This window comes from Rhea americana, unplaced genomic scaffold (genome assembly GCF_003343005.1).
Source record: "Rhea americana isolate MKP2758 unplaced genomic scaffold, rheAme1 scaffold_228, whole genome shotgun sequence".
Taxonomy (NCBI): Eukaryota; Metazoa; Chordata; class Aves; order Rheiformes; family Rheidae; genus Rhea; species Rhea americana.
Window position 1 is genome coordinate 915394 of NW_028186344.1, and position 19895 is coordinate 935288.

At 41.3% G+C, this 19895-nt stretch overlaps 1 protein-coding gene across 4 annotated transcripts in view; it reads left to right on the forward strand.

The window, feature by feature from the left end:
• The window catches only part of ETV6 (ETS variant transcription factor 6), a 141531-nt gene that overhangs the window by 115647 nt on the left and 5989 nt on the right, over positions 1–19895 (forward strand). For all 4 annotated transcript variants that reach the window (XM_085305903.1, XM_085305902.1, XM_085305904.1 and 1 more), the window contains one exon: positions 18562–18704. In XM_085305903.1, coding sequence (XP_085162029.1) covers positions 18562–18704 — 143 coding nt within the window. The remainder of the gene's footprint in view (positions 1–18561; positions 18705–19895) is intronic.

The following is a 19895-nucleotide window of genomic DNA, read 5'->3' on the forward strand; positions in this document are numbered from 1 at the left end:
CTCAGAGTTTACTGGCATTCTGCGAGTTTCTCCACATCTGTGGTTTAGACAGTTAAGTACAATTAAACATATTTCATGGTAGATAAGCAAAGATACAGAGTGACTTCCTTATGACTACAGAATGCATAATTGGGATTTGAACAATTTGTGTCTTGACACTCAGGGCCTCTCTACCTATTAGAAATCCATTTGTTTCCCAAGATTTTTAATCTCCAAAGTCTCCAAACTACCCCTGCAAGGGGTAGTTTTCCAAGAGTCATGTTCGTATTGGTGACCAGTCTTCGGAAAGACGCGCACTTTCTGCAAATGGCTGTGCAAATGCAGCATCAAACCCATTATTACAATGATGGCAGGATTAGTGAGATCTCACATCAGAGTCCTACTTTGTAGGCCCTCCTGTGCTTCTCACTGCTAGGACTGTCCCTTTTTACGGAAACAAGGTTGCCTTTGTCCCACGCAAACCACAGGCCTTGTCTCACTTTTGTTATCGTAAATAACTGACATCATAACAGCTGAATCAGGAAGCTGAGGTTACAGAAAATGTGTTTTGTACTTGAAAGGAAACTGTAAATAGATTGGGAGTGGGGAAAGGGGAATCCAACCACTTCAGAAATATGCCGAATGCCCCAATAAACAATTTCTTTACAGAGACACCAAAACATTCCACACATTTATGTCAGCAGCAAACCTAAGCGATACCCAATTTGTGTGGGGTATTACACATCCACACCCATAAATTTTAAAACACTTTGTTCATTTGTGTCTTTATAGGCCTTACATTTGTTACAGATGGAGTGCTGCCTTAGCTCTAATGAGGAAGATGCTCTGTTTTCTTAAGACTTACCACTTTAAATTCAAAAGGGACGTATCTTACCACCTAGCCAAATATTAATTGCAACAAGGGCCATAATTCTTTCACCTGTGTAATGGGTTACAGAAATTAATCCTGTGGCATTTTTGTCTGAATGACTTTTGTTTCTCCCCTTTTGCCCACACTAATCTTAGCAAGGTGAGAAATACACTTAATGTTATGACAGAGAATACACTCTACTAGTTGCACCACTGGAGACTTTCTTTCTTTAAAGTACTACAGAAAGATTAGAGGTTTTTTATTTTTATTTTTTAGGTAGGAAGCGTTCTCTAAAAATGAAGCCTAGCCTGGAAAGAATATAAGAAAAAAAATATATATATATTTTTAATTTTTAAATTTAAATCCAGGAGTTCCCTTATGTAACTRGGAATCTTTAGTTTCTGTATGCATTGTGCACTGCCTCCAGTGACACCAGCACCGTAACTAGTACCCACATATCCATCTTTGTTCGCAGGGCAACAGTGCCCAAGCCCATGGTTGTTTGGACATAACACAGTTTCTTGGCAAATACGTGTAGCATTTTAAAGTGCTCTGTACAGGCTACATTTGCATGCTTAGCTGCCTCATTTGCAGTCCAGTGCTTAGTATCACCAGTGCTTGTCTTAAAGAGCAAGTGAAGTATTTCATGCTAAAAAATCTGAGACCTGCTCATATGTTCAGTTCAGATGAGGGCAGTACTTACGGCCAAGGTGGGCAGTTACATAGCTGGCAATTGCTAGCATCTTAGATCAGTACAACTAAATTTGCCAGCATTTCCATCAGTACCCCATGTCCTTTAATTGCAAACACAAACAAGCCTCATTGCTGTTTGGACACAAACTAGTGCTATTCTGGCTGGGTTATAGCAGCTTCTCAACTGCAGCCTAAAGGCCTCATAGCTTATTTAAAGGTGACAAAACCCAGAATATGTCAAAAAACATAAACAGCCCACATTTCATACACAGTCACCTACATCTGCGCAGTTGCATTCAATGGCAGCACACTTGGGCCTCCTAGAAGGAAAGCCCTTCTACCTGCTTCCTTGCACCTCACACCCTTCAGTTCAGCGCTCTTGCCATAAAGTGATTTTATTTTAAGATGATCTCTCTTCTGTGGCAGTTTGAATCCCTTTTCCACTTGAGTGTCCTTACCTTCCCTCACACTGCTATACTTAACATGGAGGATTTTGATCAAATCAACCATGGCTTGCTGCTACAATTTGACAGAGACCAAGAAAATTATAAGGCTCAGGTTTTACACCACAAATATACACCAGTACAGATGTATTGATTAAAAAAAAAAGTTTTTTTAAAAATCACTGGTAGCAGTTTCATTTTATGGATGAGGAAGAATGATTGGTAAGGTAATGAAAAGATTTATCAATAGCCCGATGGAAGGTCCTTACCTATTTACAGCGGTGAGAAGAGTGTCTTGACTTTCTGTTGGCTTAACCATTTGCAAGCAGATGATTTTCTAGGGGGATGCTGATAAGGAACAGCTACCAGGGAAGCCGGCTGACTAGAACATTAGACTGAGCTCCAAAACATGTTCTATTCCCTGCTCAGCTATTTTAAATTGTAAAAGGAATTCTTCTTGGACTTGAATACCTCACAGCCTCATAAGCCTGTTTACTTGTAGATAAAGTCTGTTTTTAAAAGCAACATGCAATTATTTGATACTGAGAAAGAAAATAATGTTTTTCCTTGCTATTATCCACAAATACTCTGTTTTCAGAAAGTTGATCAATAGAGCTTTGACTCTGTGACTTCCTGTCAGACAAAATAATGACTTCTACTCATTGACAGATTAATCTTTCCTACCTTTTTATATAATACCATTTCTCAAACTGTTAATTTTATTGGTAAGACACTTTCCCTTTTATAGCAAAGAATTTCGAGTTGAAAATCTTATAAGGCCATTTTACACTTTTCTAGTAAAGTAAGAGGCATAAACTATCTTTATGTACTCGTTAAGGTCCCATATATTATTTATCAACAGCTAAAGTTGATTTTAAGTATCAGGTCTAGCTGTCTTCTCAACACGATAGACATGTCTCTTTGTCAGAACTAGAGGTCATTGTGTTGGGATGATCCAAAAGGCAGATCTGTGCCTTTTGTAGATACACTAACTGAGGTTTATACTAGCTAGCTCAGCATCAATAGTAATATAGCTATGACACACTTAAAAATATTAAAAATATCTCAGCAGAGGTTTCAGCAGAGGAGTACAAGGGACAGCTTTCCCCACTGAAACTGCTAATTCAAAGCGACAACAGCATTTGCTGGTAGTCAGCTCCTAACTTAGACACTAGCAAGCAGGCACTCCATCTGTCTGACCTTCAGCTCTCAATTTTCTAAATAGACCATCTTGGTTCCCCACAAATTGCCTAAAAGGAAAAAAAAAAGGGAGGGGGAAAGAAGAGACATAGCTAATTTTTTACTCAGTTGCAGTTTCAGTCTAGAGAGATGCTTGAAATTAGCTCTTCTGCGGAATGGAAATTCCACTCCCCATACACCTCTAACTGGAGAGGGTTTTGTTATCAAACATTTCAGGACTTTGATATCTCATAAAAGGTACTTCCCCAAGGTAGAAGGCAAGACAAGGGTTATTGCATTGGCAAGCGTTCTGAGTGTGTCATGGCTGCAGCATGCACAACACCCATGGGGAACCACAGTCCCAAGAAATCCTCCTTGCAGCCATGCTGAAATTCTGCACCCACTGATTTCCTTGGGAGTGCCACCACGGACTTCAGTTAGGGCAGGTTTTCACCACGGGGCTATGTCTGGTTTCAAAAATACCATTTCAACTTGCTAGCTGGGGAAAATGAGAGTGACATCTTGGCTCTGATGATCAACCTGTCAGTTGCCTAAAGGAAGACATTGAAAGAGGCAGTTAAGGGATTGTCTGACTGCAAGAGGGTCCCCTAGGTTTCTTCTTATCACCTTGAAGTTGGCTTAGAAACATTGGAATTAATCTAATGACACGTTAGTAGTTATCTCACTTTTGATTCAGTCACTTAAAACTCACTAATACAGTTCTGTGTGTTTCTCCTTAGGGGAAGTACATTGCCAAGCAGGTCCCTCAGAGTTCCAGCTCCAGGAGTCTTTTTCTATCCTAGCTCTCTGGGACTGAAAAGCTAGTTTGCTAATCCACAGTAGCCACAGGCTGTGAAACTTTGGGATACAGATTATACTACCTTTACTGTAGCACTGCCGCTCCTCTAGCGCAGCTGCTAGCAGAACGACTGCGTAGGTGGGAAAGGCAAGGTGCCAGGAAGCTATGGTAGGTGCAGCTGGACTCTCATCAAAGGCTCAGTGTCCTTTTGGAGTTGGAACCCAATAAAACCCATTGAGATCTGTCTTCACCCTGGAAAAGTCTGAGGGCAGGCCTATCCAGCTTGTACAAGTAGTTTGGAAGGACAAGTGTAGCTATTCCTCTACAGAGCCTCACTCTGCGTATTGCTTTTGATTTTGCTCTGCACTTAGAAAAAAAAATTAAAGGCAGGTGAGTCTCTCATGCCTGTTGTTGTCTATTAGTATGCTGTTCTTATCAGCTGGGTTACCTTAGTAACTAGGCTCTATTTAGCTTCACAAGCTGCCAGATTTGTTTCTTCCCCTTCAGGAGTCTGAGGAAAAGGCAGGTAATTTTTCCCAGTGTACAACAAGTCTGGAGAACAGAGAGGCATAGTGTGAACCCCACTGCTTCTAGCAAGACATTTATAAGCAGCCTCTCAATAAAAGTAGTCTGACTGCCAAAACCAAAATACAGTCCCCTGCTGAGAGTACATCAGCTATGAATGACTCGCATTTTACTAAAACCTACAAAATAGTGCTTACGATGAGCATGGGCCATGTGCTCGCTCTGAGCATGGGGATGTCTCCCACCCCAAAGCTCAGTAAGGATAGTAGTTTTGTTGTTTTGTATGGGGAGGGAGGTTGGAGGGGGCCACAGGATTAGGGATTCTCCTCTTCATTTAAAAAACTTAATCACTTCACATAAAGTTGCGTAGGAGGAGAAAAGACAGGAGGAATTAGTTGAGTGAATCGTTCACAAACCAAATACTTAAAAAAAAAAGTCTGAATCAACCAACTCATACTCTTTTTTTTAACTTTAGAGTTGAGTTGGAAGGGTGCTTTAAAGGGAACATAAGAAAAAATAAACTCATCTCATTGTGCTATTAGATTAGTAACACTAGACATTTAAAGCTTAAACATTGCAAGTCATTGCACTTCAAAACACAGGCAGCTTGGTGATCAGCTTCTCCTCAACTTACCTACTAGGACCAGTCTCCAAATCCACATTTACTCTACATTTTTTCAGTGTGACATTTACATCTCTGTCAAGTCATAGGGTATTTTTTTAACTGACATATCAGCAAAATCCTGTATGATTTTGCTGCAAATCATACAACAAAAAACTGTATGGTTGTAGTTACACCAAAATAGCTTATTCTTCTTCCTGTACAAATTAGCTATACAGGCGCAGTTATTGTACAATGACATCTACTGGGTGGTAGGGAGGCATGGTGGGATGGGAGGCAAAGCAAAGTTATGCCCGTATAGTAAGGGGCGAGGGGGAACGACAACTAAGCACAACTTATGAGTTAAAAGTTTTGCAGCAGCTAATATTGTTAGCTGTCACATAAAACATGCAGCTTCCTGTACCATTTGATTATTAGTGTTTGCAATGCAGTACTATCTATAGGCTCTATTGTGCTGCAGTCCCTGCCCAAAGAGTTTACTGTCCGAACAGACAAGGTAAATGTAAGGGAAGGAAGGACATACAAAGGTGAAAGGTGTTTTTAAGAGTTCCATCACTGGTCAGAAGCAAAATGGGAAATAGAGAGCTACACTTCATAGCAAAATAAAAGTATGCAGTAAAATGAGTCAGTAGACACCATTTGTCCAGTTTGTCTCTAAAATTTTAGGTTAACTCCAGATGCTAGTGACTAATAACACTTTTTGCCGTACATTGCAGATTCCAATTTGTTTAAAAAAGGTACTATCTAGTTTAAAAATTGGGGAAATCAAAACCTGTACCCTAGTCATTCTAATATTCTTCTGGTTTTGTTCTTCACTAGACCTCTCATGACAGCAACCCAAGCTAGCCATAAATGCAGGAGGCTGGGCACATAACTCATGCTAAGCTACCTGTTGCTGCTTTTGACTATTGCAGCACTTAAAGTTAGTCGTAATGTTAATGTGGTTCATGCACTTCTGTGTCGATGCTGCAGTCACATTGTCCACAAAAAAGCAGAACTTGTCCAACTGTGTAAACATCTACTGTTGGGACAGTAACTTCAATTCATGAACCCCAAAAGATCTTCCTGGTCTTTTTTTTGCTTATGGATTGCCTATATGGGTAAGTCAGTGAGCACAATAGTTACTGTTAGTAAAGGCAGGAAGCTGATTCCCTCATATAGACATTTAGTGGTTGATAAGTGACTTTATTCCAGAATGACAAGATTGCCTTATGAGTAGAAAACTTCTTCTGGAAGAAAGTCACTTACCATAGGCAGATATGTCCACACAGACCTACTGTGGTGCTTGATATTAGGAAGACCCTTCTCCAGTCAAAGTGCCTATATGGACCAGCCCTCAAGCTTACTGTGCATCCAAAGGAATGCTTCACTGTTTGATATATTACTGTCCCCCCTTCCAGAGCTGCATCATGAACTTCACTATGGTGAATTATTAAATAAACTGCAAGTGATTGCTCTATCCTCCTTTTTAGGGGAGGAGGACTAACAGACCAAACTGTAGAGTCTTATCTTTTGTCATGTGCTTCTTAACAGGTACTCTGTTTTTTTCTGAGAAAACATCTATCATTGTTAATGTTGTGGGAGCCTACCTGTAGATGTGCCTGAAATTGCTAAGGCAATCTTCACCACTGTCATGAGGCATGACCCCAGCAGAGTTCGACAGCATAGCACTGGCTGGTGTTCAGTGCACCTTTTGCGACCCACAGATTTTAGCTGGGGGCCAGCTGTAACAACACCCACCTTCAGCCTCAGTTGCGAAACAGTTACAACTTGCAGCCTGGCAAACTACAGAAAAACAAAGCAATGGTTTGCGTTAGCATGCTAAGTTGTAAGTAAGTAAGTGTGGTGGTTCAGTGCCTTCTTTCTAGGCAGCTCCTCCTGTAGGGCAGAAGCCCATTTGGACAAACTGGAACCTGCAAATCCTGGTATAGGCATGGCCTATCACTCCCATTTGGATATGGCCATCATAATGTCACTGGCCTTGCTTAATCACTTGCCCTTGCAGTCATGTACACTTTTATATTTGCAGTCTATGTCACATCTATTTCCAGCCCCTTGTGGAAAGCCAGGCTACTATAAAGGGACTGAAGTATGTATGCGAATCAAGCTCATAGAGTTCATTTCCATAGGAAAAGTTTTCATTATAACCTTGAGAAACATCTTAAAATGGCATTAACAATTAATTTCAGCATGAAAGCATGGCTTCTCTGCCAATCTAACTCATGACACTCAAGCAATAGCTGAATGGCAATAGCTTGAATAGGTAGCTTCAGATTTTCTGTAAAATGTCTTGCTTTCCAGCCACCTTCAGTCTTACTACACAGTTAAAGGGGCAGAGATTCCAGTCAGGGCTTGTTCTGGTCAACTCAGAATCTAGGAGTGATCAAGCCTTTGGAAAGCTCAGTTATTTAGCCTTCAGTCCTCATTACTGTATTGCAGCATCTACACACTGTGGCTAGACAGATTTGATAAGTAGGTTCTGAGTACTCTTAGCCTTCGTTGAGGTCAGCAGGAAGTTAAACACTTCAAGAATTTAGCCTTTTTATGAAAACACGACCCGTATTTTCCTTGTGTATTGTATGCTTTCTTCAGGCTAGAGTTGTGTCAGTAATTCAGATTTTGATCTACAAAGCACACTTGCATCACTTTGAACCCTCTTAGTTAAACCAGGAAAATACACGATGGTGTTGACACTACACTTTATTCTCTTCAGAGACAGGCTTATTTAAGTCTAGTTTTAACACTAGTCCATTGGAAATATAATACAGAAGTTTATACCAATTTATGTTAATTCAAATTCACACTTTTAAATTGGTGAGAATTCAAATAAAAGAAGGTCTCAGTAAATATATGTATTGTTCATTTTTGTTGAGGGAAGGAGAGGAAGAGAGAATGGCTATGTCTAAATGTGGAGATTTAACCACAAGAAAGGCAGAGGACCACATTTTATTTATCCATAAGAGGCCTAGTAGAAGTTACACCTTTACAGCTTATGAAGATGTCCTTTCAGGAGAGACTTCTTGAGAACATGTTGGACAGGGCACTTCATAGGACCACCCCCCAGAGCACATTATCCAAGCGTGCTCCCAGAAAGAGCTCTAGGCTTTCTCATGGAGCACAGAAGTGAGACAGGAGTCTCCTGCAGACTCCTTCTCTAAAGTGTAATTCAGAAGATGAAGCTGTGTCCCTTTAAATCCTCCGCAGTGCTCAATTAAAGTGTTTGGCCAGTTTTCTCATGTCAAACAAGAGTCAGGTGTTTTTAGGAGGACCTTTGGGTGTATGTGAACAGGCACAAGTTGAATCTCTCTCCCTTTTCATGATGATTGCACCTCATGAACAATAAAAGTGAGGAAAAGCTGTGGGAGTATCAGAGGCAGATTTCTTTAGCAACATAAAGGGAAGAGTGCTCTCTAGCACTGAGGTGAAGCAGAAGAGGAACACTTGAAAGTCATACTGGAAATACCTGTCTGTTTGGTGGGATAGGACAGGAGAATAGGACAGGAAAAAATCACATTTCTTTGTACAATAGACTCTAGCTTATTCTGAGGATACAAATTCGTCACCTGCCAAACGAAAATGGAGATCAGGCTGCAATTACCTTTCTGCTCTTTGTTAATCTTTAATGTCTTGTGAATTAAATTTTCAACTGTCCATTTCCAGTCCCTTGTCCATCCATTATTTGTGAATTGAGCACTTTTCTACAACCACATGCAGGGTATGGACCTTTTTGAGCCTCCTTTCCCTCACACATTTTTAGTGCTGAAGACAAAGGTTGGCCTCCCTTTGCTGTATTACCTCCACAACATCACGGCAGAGTGGTTCACAGCATCACAGCCTCAGGTTTCTGTTCTCTGGTCTGATCTTTCCCTCTGCTTTTGGGTGCAAGACAGAAGCAATGTACAACTGTTATACCTTGTGATCTGGCAACCTCTTTTCTCAGCCCCAGGTTGGATTTACTGAGTTGAACAAACAGTTGTCTGTCAAGAGGCTTCTCCACATAGAAACATTGGCTTTACTGTACCAGCCTAGCATCCTGCTTCTAACAGCTGCCAACATTCAAGGCAAAGAAACTGCTTTCTCTTCAGCAACCTGGGCAAAGGTTGCCTTATAGGGATGAGCAGGATTCAGAGCTATTTAACCTCTGAATCATGAGATTCATTTAGGGTTTTGTTTTGGTTTGATTTTTTTTTTTTTTTTTTTTTTTTGGTAGTAGTTCTGTCTGCTAAAATAAGTATGTTGTAGAATTGGGTAGATATTGAGGCTGGATTTTGCAGAACTGTCTCAACACAGCAGTAATCCTGCTGTAGTATTTCTTTCTGAGTGTGCTGTACCTTGTTTTCATGAACTCTTTTGCTATTGAAATTGCTTTTTGCAAAAGTAAAGCAACTGATCTGATGATCAGCCCCAGCCATGTGCACTTCCTTTCATTTGCACCAAGTTCTTTTTTCCTCACTCTCAGTTTGTGCAATGAGAGCAAGTTAGTCAAGTTGTACTCGCCATACCCTTGAAACAAATTACAGTATCAGCCATGCTGATGAGCTTCATATACCATTGAATAGCCTGAAGGTCCAATCAGCTTGTCCAGAAAGCTCTGCTTGTTGCACAGTTTAGGATGTGGTTAAAATGCCATTAGAGCTCCTCTCTATAGCAAGCCTAAATCAAGTCAAGACTCAACAGTTCTCTCCTCATGTGTTTGTTCCTCCCCCATCCAAGGAAGTGACCATTAAGATTTCTTCATTCTGTCTTTCTTTAGTTTGAACAAATCTGGATGCTCCTAAGTCCTTTTCTTAGAGACTTACTGACCTTCTTCAGCAAAGGGGATGATCATGTTCTGTGCCTCTCCCTCTTTCCTCTGTGTCCTACACTGCCCTACCACTGTAGTCCTGCCACCAGCTTTGTGCTCGCTATAGAGTTCTGCAGATCTTCCTGCAAGCAGATTACGCTCTCACATGGCAAAACCTGGCCAGCACTTTTTACCAGGGTTTTTTTCTTATGTTAAAGTGAATTAAGTCAGCTCACAGAGAAGTCTAACAAACATCAGGGTCAGTACAAGGTAAGGAGCAGGAGGAAGGGAGGGTAAAATGGAAGGGAGATCAGGACCTCCTCCTTTCAGCAGCAATGGTCAGCTGATTTTACCAGTTCATAATTTCGATAGACTGAATACCATGAGTATCACCATGTTAGCTATTCTAACCACACTCCGGGTGTGCTTATAGAAACCAAGATACCAAAAGTACTTCTAGAGAAGTTCTGTCCATTAGCCTCAGTTGTGAAAAGCTACTTGCATTACATTTGCTTTACTATGAATAAATGTAGTTGAAGCATAAATCACCTTGTAAAAAAGGGGAACTGAGCTTGAGAGAACTCTTCAGCTGGTAGAAATCACAGAACCATTTAAGTAAAATGATATCATGCTGGAGAAATTTTAGGCTAATCTACTTAGCAAGAGATAAGTCCTCAGCTGATGTCAGAAGAAGTTTGACAAAGTTTCTTTGGCATGAACTCTTTCTCTGGGAAGGCATGCTAGTTTCCAAGCCAGTCATCAGCCAGATTTAATACATTTTATATAATGATCTTCAGTGCAAAGTGTGGGTGGGTCTTGTAAAACATTTCTGTGGTTAAGAGAGAGGATTTTGTTAGTTGATACATGAGGAGACCTAAGTCTTCTTTTAGGTCATGGGCCTGACTTAAACAATAGGGGGCTCAGATGCAGCCTGTGTTCTATGAAATACTGTGGTGCAGGGGAATCTTATACTCTGAATAAAAGAGATTTTTTAGCATATATATGTCTATTAAAAGCATTATTTAGTCCAAGGAGCACAGATTAGGAATTATCTCACTTATTGCACCATCAAAACCACCAGCGAGGCATCTACCTTGGCCAAATGGTGCTAGAGAAGTCCTTTTCTAATGACTGGCCGACTTAGGAACCTCAAATCCATAATGCTGAATTTATAGATGAGTATGCGATGGCATTCAGGTCTAAGGGCTATATGTGTTACATTCATACAGTCTTTAGGAAGTATTCGTATTCCAATGTTGATTTAGGTGTTTATGCAGAAGACTGTGCCTATAGAGATATTTGAAATGAAGAATCTATAACTTGCTTTTGCTCACAGTGTCTATTTGATTGTCACAGAGGTTTCCTAACAACTATTACATTCTCCTGTTTCATAACATTACCAAAGAAGTGCTGTAAATGTGGGCAGTGAACAGAGCTTTTCATCTAGAGAAGAGAAATTGAGCCTCACCATGCCAAGGAGGAGTGGCTGAGGCTTGGGTGCTCCTGCCACCTGAAAGCAGGGTTAAAACTAAGGCGAGGAGGCAGGCTGGCTACTCTCAGACATGTTTAAAGTCAGCAATGGCCCTTTAGGAGAGATTTCTTCCCAATCCTCAAGCCCCAACCTCTCTTCTTGCCTCCTTTCCCCCAACCCTTAGCAGGTTTGTTTAGTTGCCTGTTTTTCCTGTGCCGAGTGTCAGCCTTGGCAGCTGAGGAGCTGCCAGGAGCTTTGGTAAGGCAGGCAGCTCCTGAGTATTTTTGCTACCTCTGCCAAGTCTGGGACTTTACAATACATGGCTGTTATTAGCAGGAGTCTGAGACTGCTGTCTCTTGCACATGTAGCAGGGGACTTTTGAGAGCCAGCTAAGTCTTCTATATCTTATCACTACCTTGTGTGTTAATATAATGATCTCCTTAAGAGCATTAACCACAGGAAGAAAGTTGTAGCCATGCCCCTCTGTTTGAAGATATAGTTTGCCCTGTTTCCCCTGCTGATTACATAGTTCAGTCTTACCCAGAAGTACAGCTGAGGAAATGGTGGGACATTTCTGTRTCCCACCTGCCTTCTGCTTTCAGGACCATTGCTGCATTGCTGGAACAGCTCACCATCTTCCTGTTTGGCTATGTTGTTTGCTACTGCATTGCCTTAAAACATCTCAGTCGCACCTTTTCCACAAAATGCTCTATTAAGCATTGGACTGTGCACAGTTCAGCCATCTGAGTTCACTTAAAAAAAAAAAGTATATATGTGTGTATGTGGCAGGGGGTGAGAGGGAATGATGTTTACTTGTGCTACAGTTGCTTTCTAAGTAAGCCTATTTTAGCCAAGAGACAGGAAATTGCAGCATGCCCAAACAGTTGAGGCACCAACCCTGGCTCAGCTTTCTTATTGTATCTCCCACATTTTTAAACTTGGTGGGCCTCAGCAACATCTGGGTGCACCGCACGCACACCCTATGAAGACTCTTCTCCTGTGACAACTACTTTGGAGGCCTTCTGACAGCCAAATCAAGTGATTTAGGCTTCATGGAGTCATTAACACCATCCAGACTTTCCTCAAACAAGCAATTTACATTTAAAAAACAACCGTCCACATACCCTCTCTCAATTTTCCCATCCTTCCCAAAAATACATTTAGCAGTTTGACCTTCCTTGAGGGTGCAACTTTCTGAATTATCTTCACCAGCCTTCTGTGGAGGTATCTCTTTTCCCTGATAGACCCTTCACCTTCCTTCAGTAGCACTTTCTAGCATTGTCTTTTTGTAGCTTTTCAGCAATCTCATGGGCTGCTTTCAAACTGGTTCTAGTATACCCCAAATTCATTGCACTGGGTAAGAGTCATTAAATAGTCTTCGACCTGTAGTCTCCTGTCGTAATAAAGACAGTCTATACTGGCCTAATAATGGCAGATTATTTAGTAGCTGCTCCTCTGTTACTCAGGAAGAGCCTTCCAGAACCTTACTCCTTTTTAACCTGCAATATACAGAGAAAGATACTCAGGGTATATAAATCATACATGGTTAAAAGCAAAAAAAGGCTGTGTGCCTCTGCTCAGATTCCTAAAGCTCTCTGATTTGAAACTTGAATCAAGCAAATTGATTTAGGCACTCTGCAAGCTAAGAGCTCATGCATTTGAAAGAATTTCTATAGCTCAGTAAGCTACCATACTTCAGCTGGTCCATGGTAGGTAACAGTGTACACACTCTTAGCTCTCAGCAGAGTGAGAGGAAATGCAGTGAGCCTAAATCTTTTTTGCTGCTGTCTAAAGCTAATGATGTACAGTGTCCTAAGACACAGTAAGCACAACTGAGTTGATGCATGCCAACTCATTAAATTATTGCAACTCAGTCATATATCTAAATCCTGCTGATTGACCACTACAGCTTTTGAAGACTACATTTTAAGTCATCTTAAGAGCCAAGCAGAATTTTCAGGATCATTATATTGTTTTTGAAGCAAACAGAGATTTAGAGGCCTAAGATACCTGGGTATTTTTTACAAATTCCACCAGCCTACTAAATACCTTTGCAAGTCTGAGCAGCTCAGTCAGTTTAGAATCTGGGAGGGAGCCCTTGATCACTTGGGACTTTCTTGTGAAGATTTCAAGATGCAGATCTAAGTTTTCCTCATTTGAGGATTATTTATATTCAAGCTTAGCCTGAATCCATTCTAAAGATTAAGTCAGCAACCAAAAGCAAATCTGCACTTGAATGCTACCTCTTCTCAGAGTCTGAAGCTCTGTTGTTAGTCCAGAAATTTTCCATGCAGACATTTTCGGCTGGTTTTCTTTTTTTTTTCTTTTTTCTTTTTTTTTTTTTCCCAGAGAGGAGGCACAGGGTGTGTGTTGGGGGGAGTTATGAAAGCCAATGAAAAATAGCCAAAGTCATTATGATAGACTGGAATTTACTTGCTAGCCACACTTAGGTGAATATGCTGCCCTGCTATAGCATGATATATATAGCACATGCAATTCCAGTCAGCTTTCAAGGAGAGGTCAGTTTCTTAAAACTCTTCTAGGGGCTGCTGTATAGAGGACAGTAGGAGTCTGCCACTTCCTTCAGCAAGAGTTGGATTTATGCACCTGGAAATTTTTCTAGAGCAGAGTTACAGCAATATACTACTGATTATAAATAATAATACTACACATTGCAAATAATGAAATGAAAGTAAAGTTTAGAGCAAGACATATTTCAACAGAACTGTAAATATTAACTGTAAGTTAATATAATCGGAGGATATCTACCTTGGGTTACGTGTTCAGGATTATAACAGAGTCTGACATTCATTTGCCTCTGGCTTTCAAAAATCCAGACAGCAGGAGGCCCATTGTAGGAACGCCAGCCCTCCAAGCAACCCCAAGGATGTCCACCCATTCCAGGACTAGCAGTAGCAGCAGAATCAAAAACAAAAGCCTGACAGTGGCTGGACTTCTTAGAGCGCTCTCCTGATGGTGCCATATGCTAATCAATGCTTCAGCAAACTTCCAGAACAATCTGAAAGCACTGGTTCAACAACAAACCCACACATCTTTCCTCTCTTCCCTCATGTTTCTAATAAATTGTTGCCTTCACTAATACTTTCTATTTTCCCCTGACTAATATCAGTTAAGTGAATGTTTTCCACTTTGAAACCATTCCCATCAAGACAGATATCTCTTACAGATGAGGTGGAACCAGACAAAGCCCACCACAGGTTTTTTAGCCTTGTGTGGAGCCTTGCCACAAACCTTGCCACAAGCCACAGAGTCATTCCCATACAACTGACTGAAATAATCACAGGAGCTTGGCTATGGCGAGACCTTTCATAGCTCCTRGTATATTGAGGATCAGAGTGAAGTTTACAGAAAAGACATATTTCAACTCCCACTGAATTCAGTATACAGCTTTTGGCCAAAACACTATTTCTACTGCCTTCAAATGCAACTCTAATTATAATCAGCAGCAGCTACCCAGCTTTCCAGTTCTTCCCCAAAGGTGGAATGTACTTTTTGTGTGTACATGCATAGAGTCCAATCAGCAAATTAAAAATGTTTCCCATATGGTGGCATACTGATGGTTTGTGCCATGCTGAATGAATCACACCTGGCCTAGAGAATCATATCACCTTTACAGTGTTTGTAATGAAGAACTGGACCAGAGCAAAGCATGGAGCTCTTTGAGAAAAAATGGCCTAAAACAGTGAATTGAAAATGAATCATTGACCTACACTATGCAGATTAAGTTGTTGAATTTAGCACAGATGACATAGGAGGAAACAAAATCCTGGTAGTTTTCAGAATGTAGCAGTATTACCAACTCCAATAAATTGTAAAATATAACCTGGGGAGTCAAAACAGTAGAATGGAAGAAGAAGGTAAAGGAAAGGGAAAAAAAAAAGATTGTTAACATTTTTTTTTAATTAAGATTCTTGCCTTTTTGTGTGTGTGTGTGTGTGTGTGTGTGTGTGTGTGTGTGTGTGTGTGTGTACAGCCTTTCATTGAAAGTGTTCGGGAAAGAATTATAGGTGTGTCAAGGATCCACCTATGTGGCCCCTTACTACTGTATTATTTAAGCATCTCCCACACTGTTTAAAGGATCAAACCAATATAAGAACAGGATCTCCCTTCCTATGTTCCTTAGAGATGAAGTATAGAAAAGACAGCAGGTTTTTTTCTAATGTGTGCATGTTTAAGAGACTAACCAGATGTGTGTGAAAAATTACTGATGGAGAGGTTAGAGAAGAGGCTTTTGAGAATTCCTTAGAGAAAAGATGACATAAATAGATAAAGTGTTAGTCTGAGACATCCACTCGCTGCTTCACACTCTTTTACAAACCTCCTGTGTAGTCCAGTGGAAGTTACTTGTACCCGGAACTACACAGGGAGAAGCAGCAATGTTTGGCATTGCAGCATTTAATTTCAGCTAGCCACCTGCTTTGCATCTCCAGAGCTGGGGTAGATAGCTGCGCTATGTATGCAACTTGGGGTAAGGGAAAGGAGAGAGGAAGGCTTCCCTGCGTGTGTACAGGGAGGGGAGCACTCTGAGCTGCTCATTGGAGAGGAGAGAATTATTTCTCAGGCTCTGTCCTGGTCCTAGCTATAGGTATCCTATTGTGGGTGAGAGGGAGGAGGCTCTCTCTGAACATTATCCACATACACAAATGAAAAAATGAGAATTTATTTGATTTTTTTAAACTAAAACCAGAAAAATTTCACATGGGAATGGGCAATTTTCTGTCAAACATTTTAATGAAAATAAGATTTTTCCAACTAGAAGTCTGACTATCCTTTCACGTGCCTCCTCTTGTAGATGTCATAAGTGAAGTGATCAGTGGAGTAGGCTTCAGCTAAAAGGGGGATCTGCGATTTTTTTGCAAGATAGCATCTTTCTGAAATGTTCTCCATTGGGCTGCTAGGTAAAGTCTATGTAAGGGCACTGGCAAGCTTAGCTCTACTTTCAGAGACAGTTCAGTTTCAGAGATACCTTTTTACAGTTCTAAAATGGAAAATACCATCAATAATGTTACCGTCTCTAACCATATAAAATGCACTCATTGAATGTATTGTTCATACCCCCTTTTTAAAAGCATTTTATATTCTGCTACTGAGCATATCATGATCCCCAGTCTAACTCATACCAAACCCAAGACAGACAGAAATAGAACAACAGGCTGACAAGAATCCCTTTTAGCATCTAGAACCTAGATGTCTTGGGTTACTAACCTGTGCTGTAGCTATTGCAGCAAGCCATCTCTCAGAGACTGGTTTTTGCTTTCAAGGTAAAAAGTATATGATCATCTTTGTGTTCTGGACAATTTAGCTGTAAAACCCCTGTTGTTTCTGACAACAGCAGAAAYCCCCCTGTGGAATTCACTTTCTGTGTTTCATAGTTGCCTATTATTATGCTGCACTATGCACATAAACATTGCAAGCAGGAACTAGGAGCAGCTCAGCTCTTAGCTTCCCCGGTCTCACAAGAATGCCATGACACTAAAAAACACTAAACTAAAAGCAAACTATCTGTTAGATCTTTAATTAGCAATCTAAATGGTGTTTGCCAGGAGGAATTTTGAATTCAGTTATCCAAACAGAAGAAATTATCTAGCCTCTCAATACCACTCAAGTAATTATAATACTTTATTTTCTGTTTCAGGAACCTTAAAAAATAAAAAGCAAATTTAAAAATGATAGGAGGTATCAGTTTTATATCACATAGAATCATCTGTTAGAAAGGAAAGGCTTAACATTACCTGAGCTTCAGACCACTTCTGCTAGAAAGGAATTGGCAGGACTGTCTCAAGCAAGGCGAGCAGGTTGCAGAATTCTTGATTTCCCCACTAAAACAGTCAACAACAGTGTCAAGGCCAACTGTGATAGTTTCATGTGCATCTGTACCACAGAAACCACACAACTAAGATCAGCAGGTCATTTCATGTGGGTTGTGATGTGGTAAAGTGTCAGAAGGATTGGACAGTGACGTGGCTTGAGAACTGGCTGAAAGGCAGAGCTCAGAGGGTTGTCATCAGTGGCGTGGAGTCTAGTTGGAGGCCTGTGGCTAGTGGTGTCCCCCAGGGCTCAGTACTGGCTCCCATCCTGTTCAACTTTTTCATCAATGACCGGGATGAGGGGACAGAATGCCTCCTCAGCAAGTTTGCCGATGATACCAAGCTGGGGGGAGTGGCTGACACACCTGAGGGCTGTGCTGCCATTCAGAGAGACCTGGACAGGCTGGAGAGCTGGGTGCAAAGGAACCTGCACCTAGAGAGGAATAACCCTATGCACCAGTACAGGCTGGTGGCTGACCTGCTGGAAAGCAGCTCTGCAGAGAAGKACCTGGGARTSCTKRTGGAYRACAAGTTGACCATTAGCCAGCAATGTGCCCTTGTGGCCAGGAAGGCCAATGGTGTCCTGGGGTGCATTAGGAAGAGTGTTGCCATTAGGTCGAGGGAGGTGATCCTGGCCCTCTACTCAGCCCCAGTGAGGCCTCATCTGGAGTACTGTGTCCAGTTCTGGGCTCCCCGTACAAGAGAGACATGGAGCCACTGGAGAGAATCCAGTGTAGGGCTATGAAGATGATCAGAGGGCTGGTGCATCTGCCTTCTCAGGAACGGCTGCGAGAGCTGGGCCTCTTTAGCCTGGAGAAGAGAAGACTGAGGGGGGATCTTATCAATGTGTATAAGTACCTGAAGGGAGGGTGTCAAGGGGACGGGGACAAACTCTTTTAAGTTGCCCCATGTGACAGGACAAGAGGCACTGGGCAGAAATTGAAGCACAGGAAGTTCCGCCTGAACATGAGGGGGAATTTCCTCACTGTGAGAGTGACAGAGCACTGGAAGAGGTTGCCCAGAGAGGCTGTGAATCTCCTTCTCTGGAGATCTTCAAGGTCTGCCTGGATGCAATGCTGTCTAACATGCTCTAGGTGACCCTGCTGAGTGGGGAGGTTGGACAAGATATTCTCCAGAGGTCCCTTCCAACCTTACTGATTCTATGATTCTAGGATCCCTCAGAAGAGGCTGTATAGTCCATTATACTTTGCAAATATTAGCCAATACCAATCAAGTCTTTTTTTATTGCAAGTTGTACCAGATTTTTCAGCCCTGACCCTGACTCTCCTTTCCCTACATATCCATCTTAAAGTTTCTAGAATTAATCTCAAGGAGAAATTAAATATTTCCTTGTTTCTCTGTTCATAGACTGTAGGTTGCTTTGGGATTATGTTTATCAGCTGCTTTCTGACAGCCGGTACGAAAATTTCATCCGATGGGAAGATAAGGAATCCAAAATATTTCGGATAGTGGATCCCAATGGGCTGGCCCGGCTGTGGGGAAACCACAAGGTAAGAGAGCAATGAGATTTTCCTCCTATGGCACATCATCTTTTCAACATCATAGGGTTCATTAATAAATGGGAGCGAGTAAGAGAGCACATGCATAAAAAGTACTTCTGGAAAGCTGTAATCTTTCATTCTATGCACATTAGGGAAAAAAGCGCCCAACCTCAAACACTAAAACTTACCCTTTATATAAAGAACCTGTTGGTTCAGTTTAAAGACACTTATTATAAACATTTAAAAAACATTTAAAAATGTTTAATTATAAAATTACAAGGAAGACAAGAAGTAACGGATCTTCTCTCTCAAAGTGTCTCACTTCCTGAAACSTGATGCTAAGGATGTCTGGTCAGATGTGATCTGTGAGGAGCTGCACTACATCTCAGAGGAAGCTTTCTTTCTGTGTTCCTTTCTGTACCAACATTCACATTTCACACAGGAGTGAATATTGTCTTGTGATAGACACCAGATGTTATAGTGTTATGCATTTCCTTATAAGAGGATGATTCTACTTCATTAACTGTAAAGCAATTACTTACTGACAAAAATCATATTTGCAGTTTGGAGTTAACTGTGTGTATATGACTATAGGTATATGAGCAGTCAGCATAGATTTACAAAGGGGAAATCATACTTGATCATAGCCCTCTGTGATGAAATGACCAGCTCAGTGGATGAAAGGAGAGCAGTGGATGTTGGTTCTTCTTGACTTCAGTAAGGCTTTTGACGCTGTCTCCCATAATATTGTCATAGACAAACTGATAAAGCATGTACTAGATAAGTGGACACAGAGGTGTATTGAAAACTGGTTGAACTGCCATGCTCAAAAGGTTGTGATCAGTGTCATGAAGTCCAGCCGGGGGCCAGTCACTAGTGGTGTACCTAGAAGTGAATACTGGGGCCAGTATTATTTAACATCTTCATTAATGGCTTGGGTTGTGGGACAGAGTAAACCCTCAGCAAATTTGCAGATGATACAAACCTAGGAAGGGTGTCTGATACACCAGATGGTTGTGCTGCCATTCAGAGGGCCATCAACCAACTGCAGAAATGGGCTGATGGTACTCTCATGAAATTCAGCTAAGGGAAATGCCTAGTCCCGCCCCTGGGGAGGAGTAACCCTTAAAGGCTGTGGGCCAACCAGCTGGAAAGCAGCTTTGCAGAAAAGGACCTGGAGATCCTGGTGAACAAGTTGAC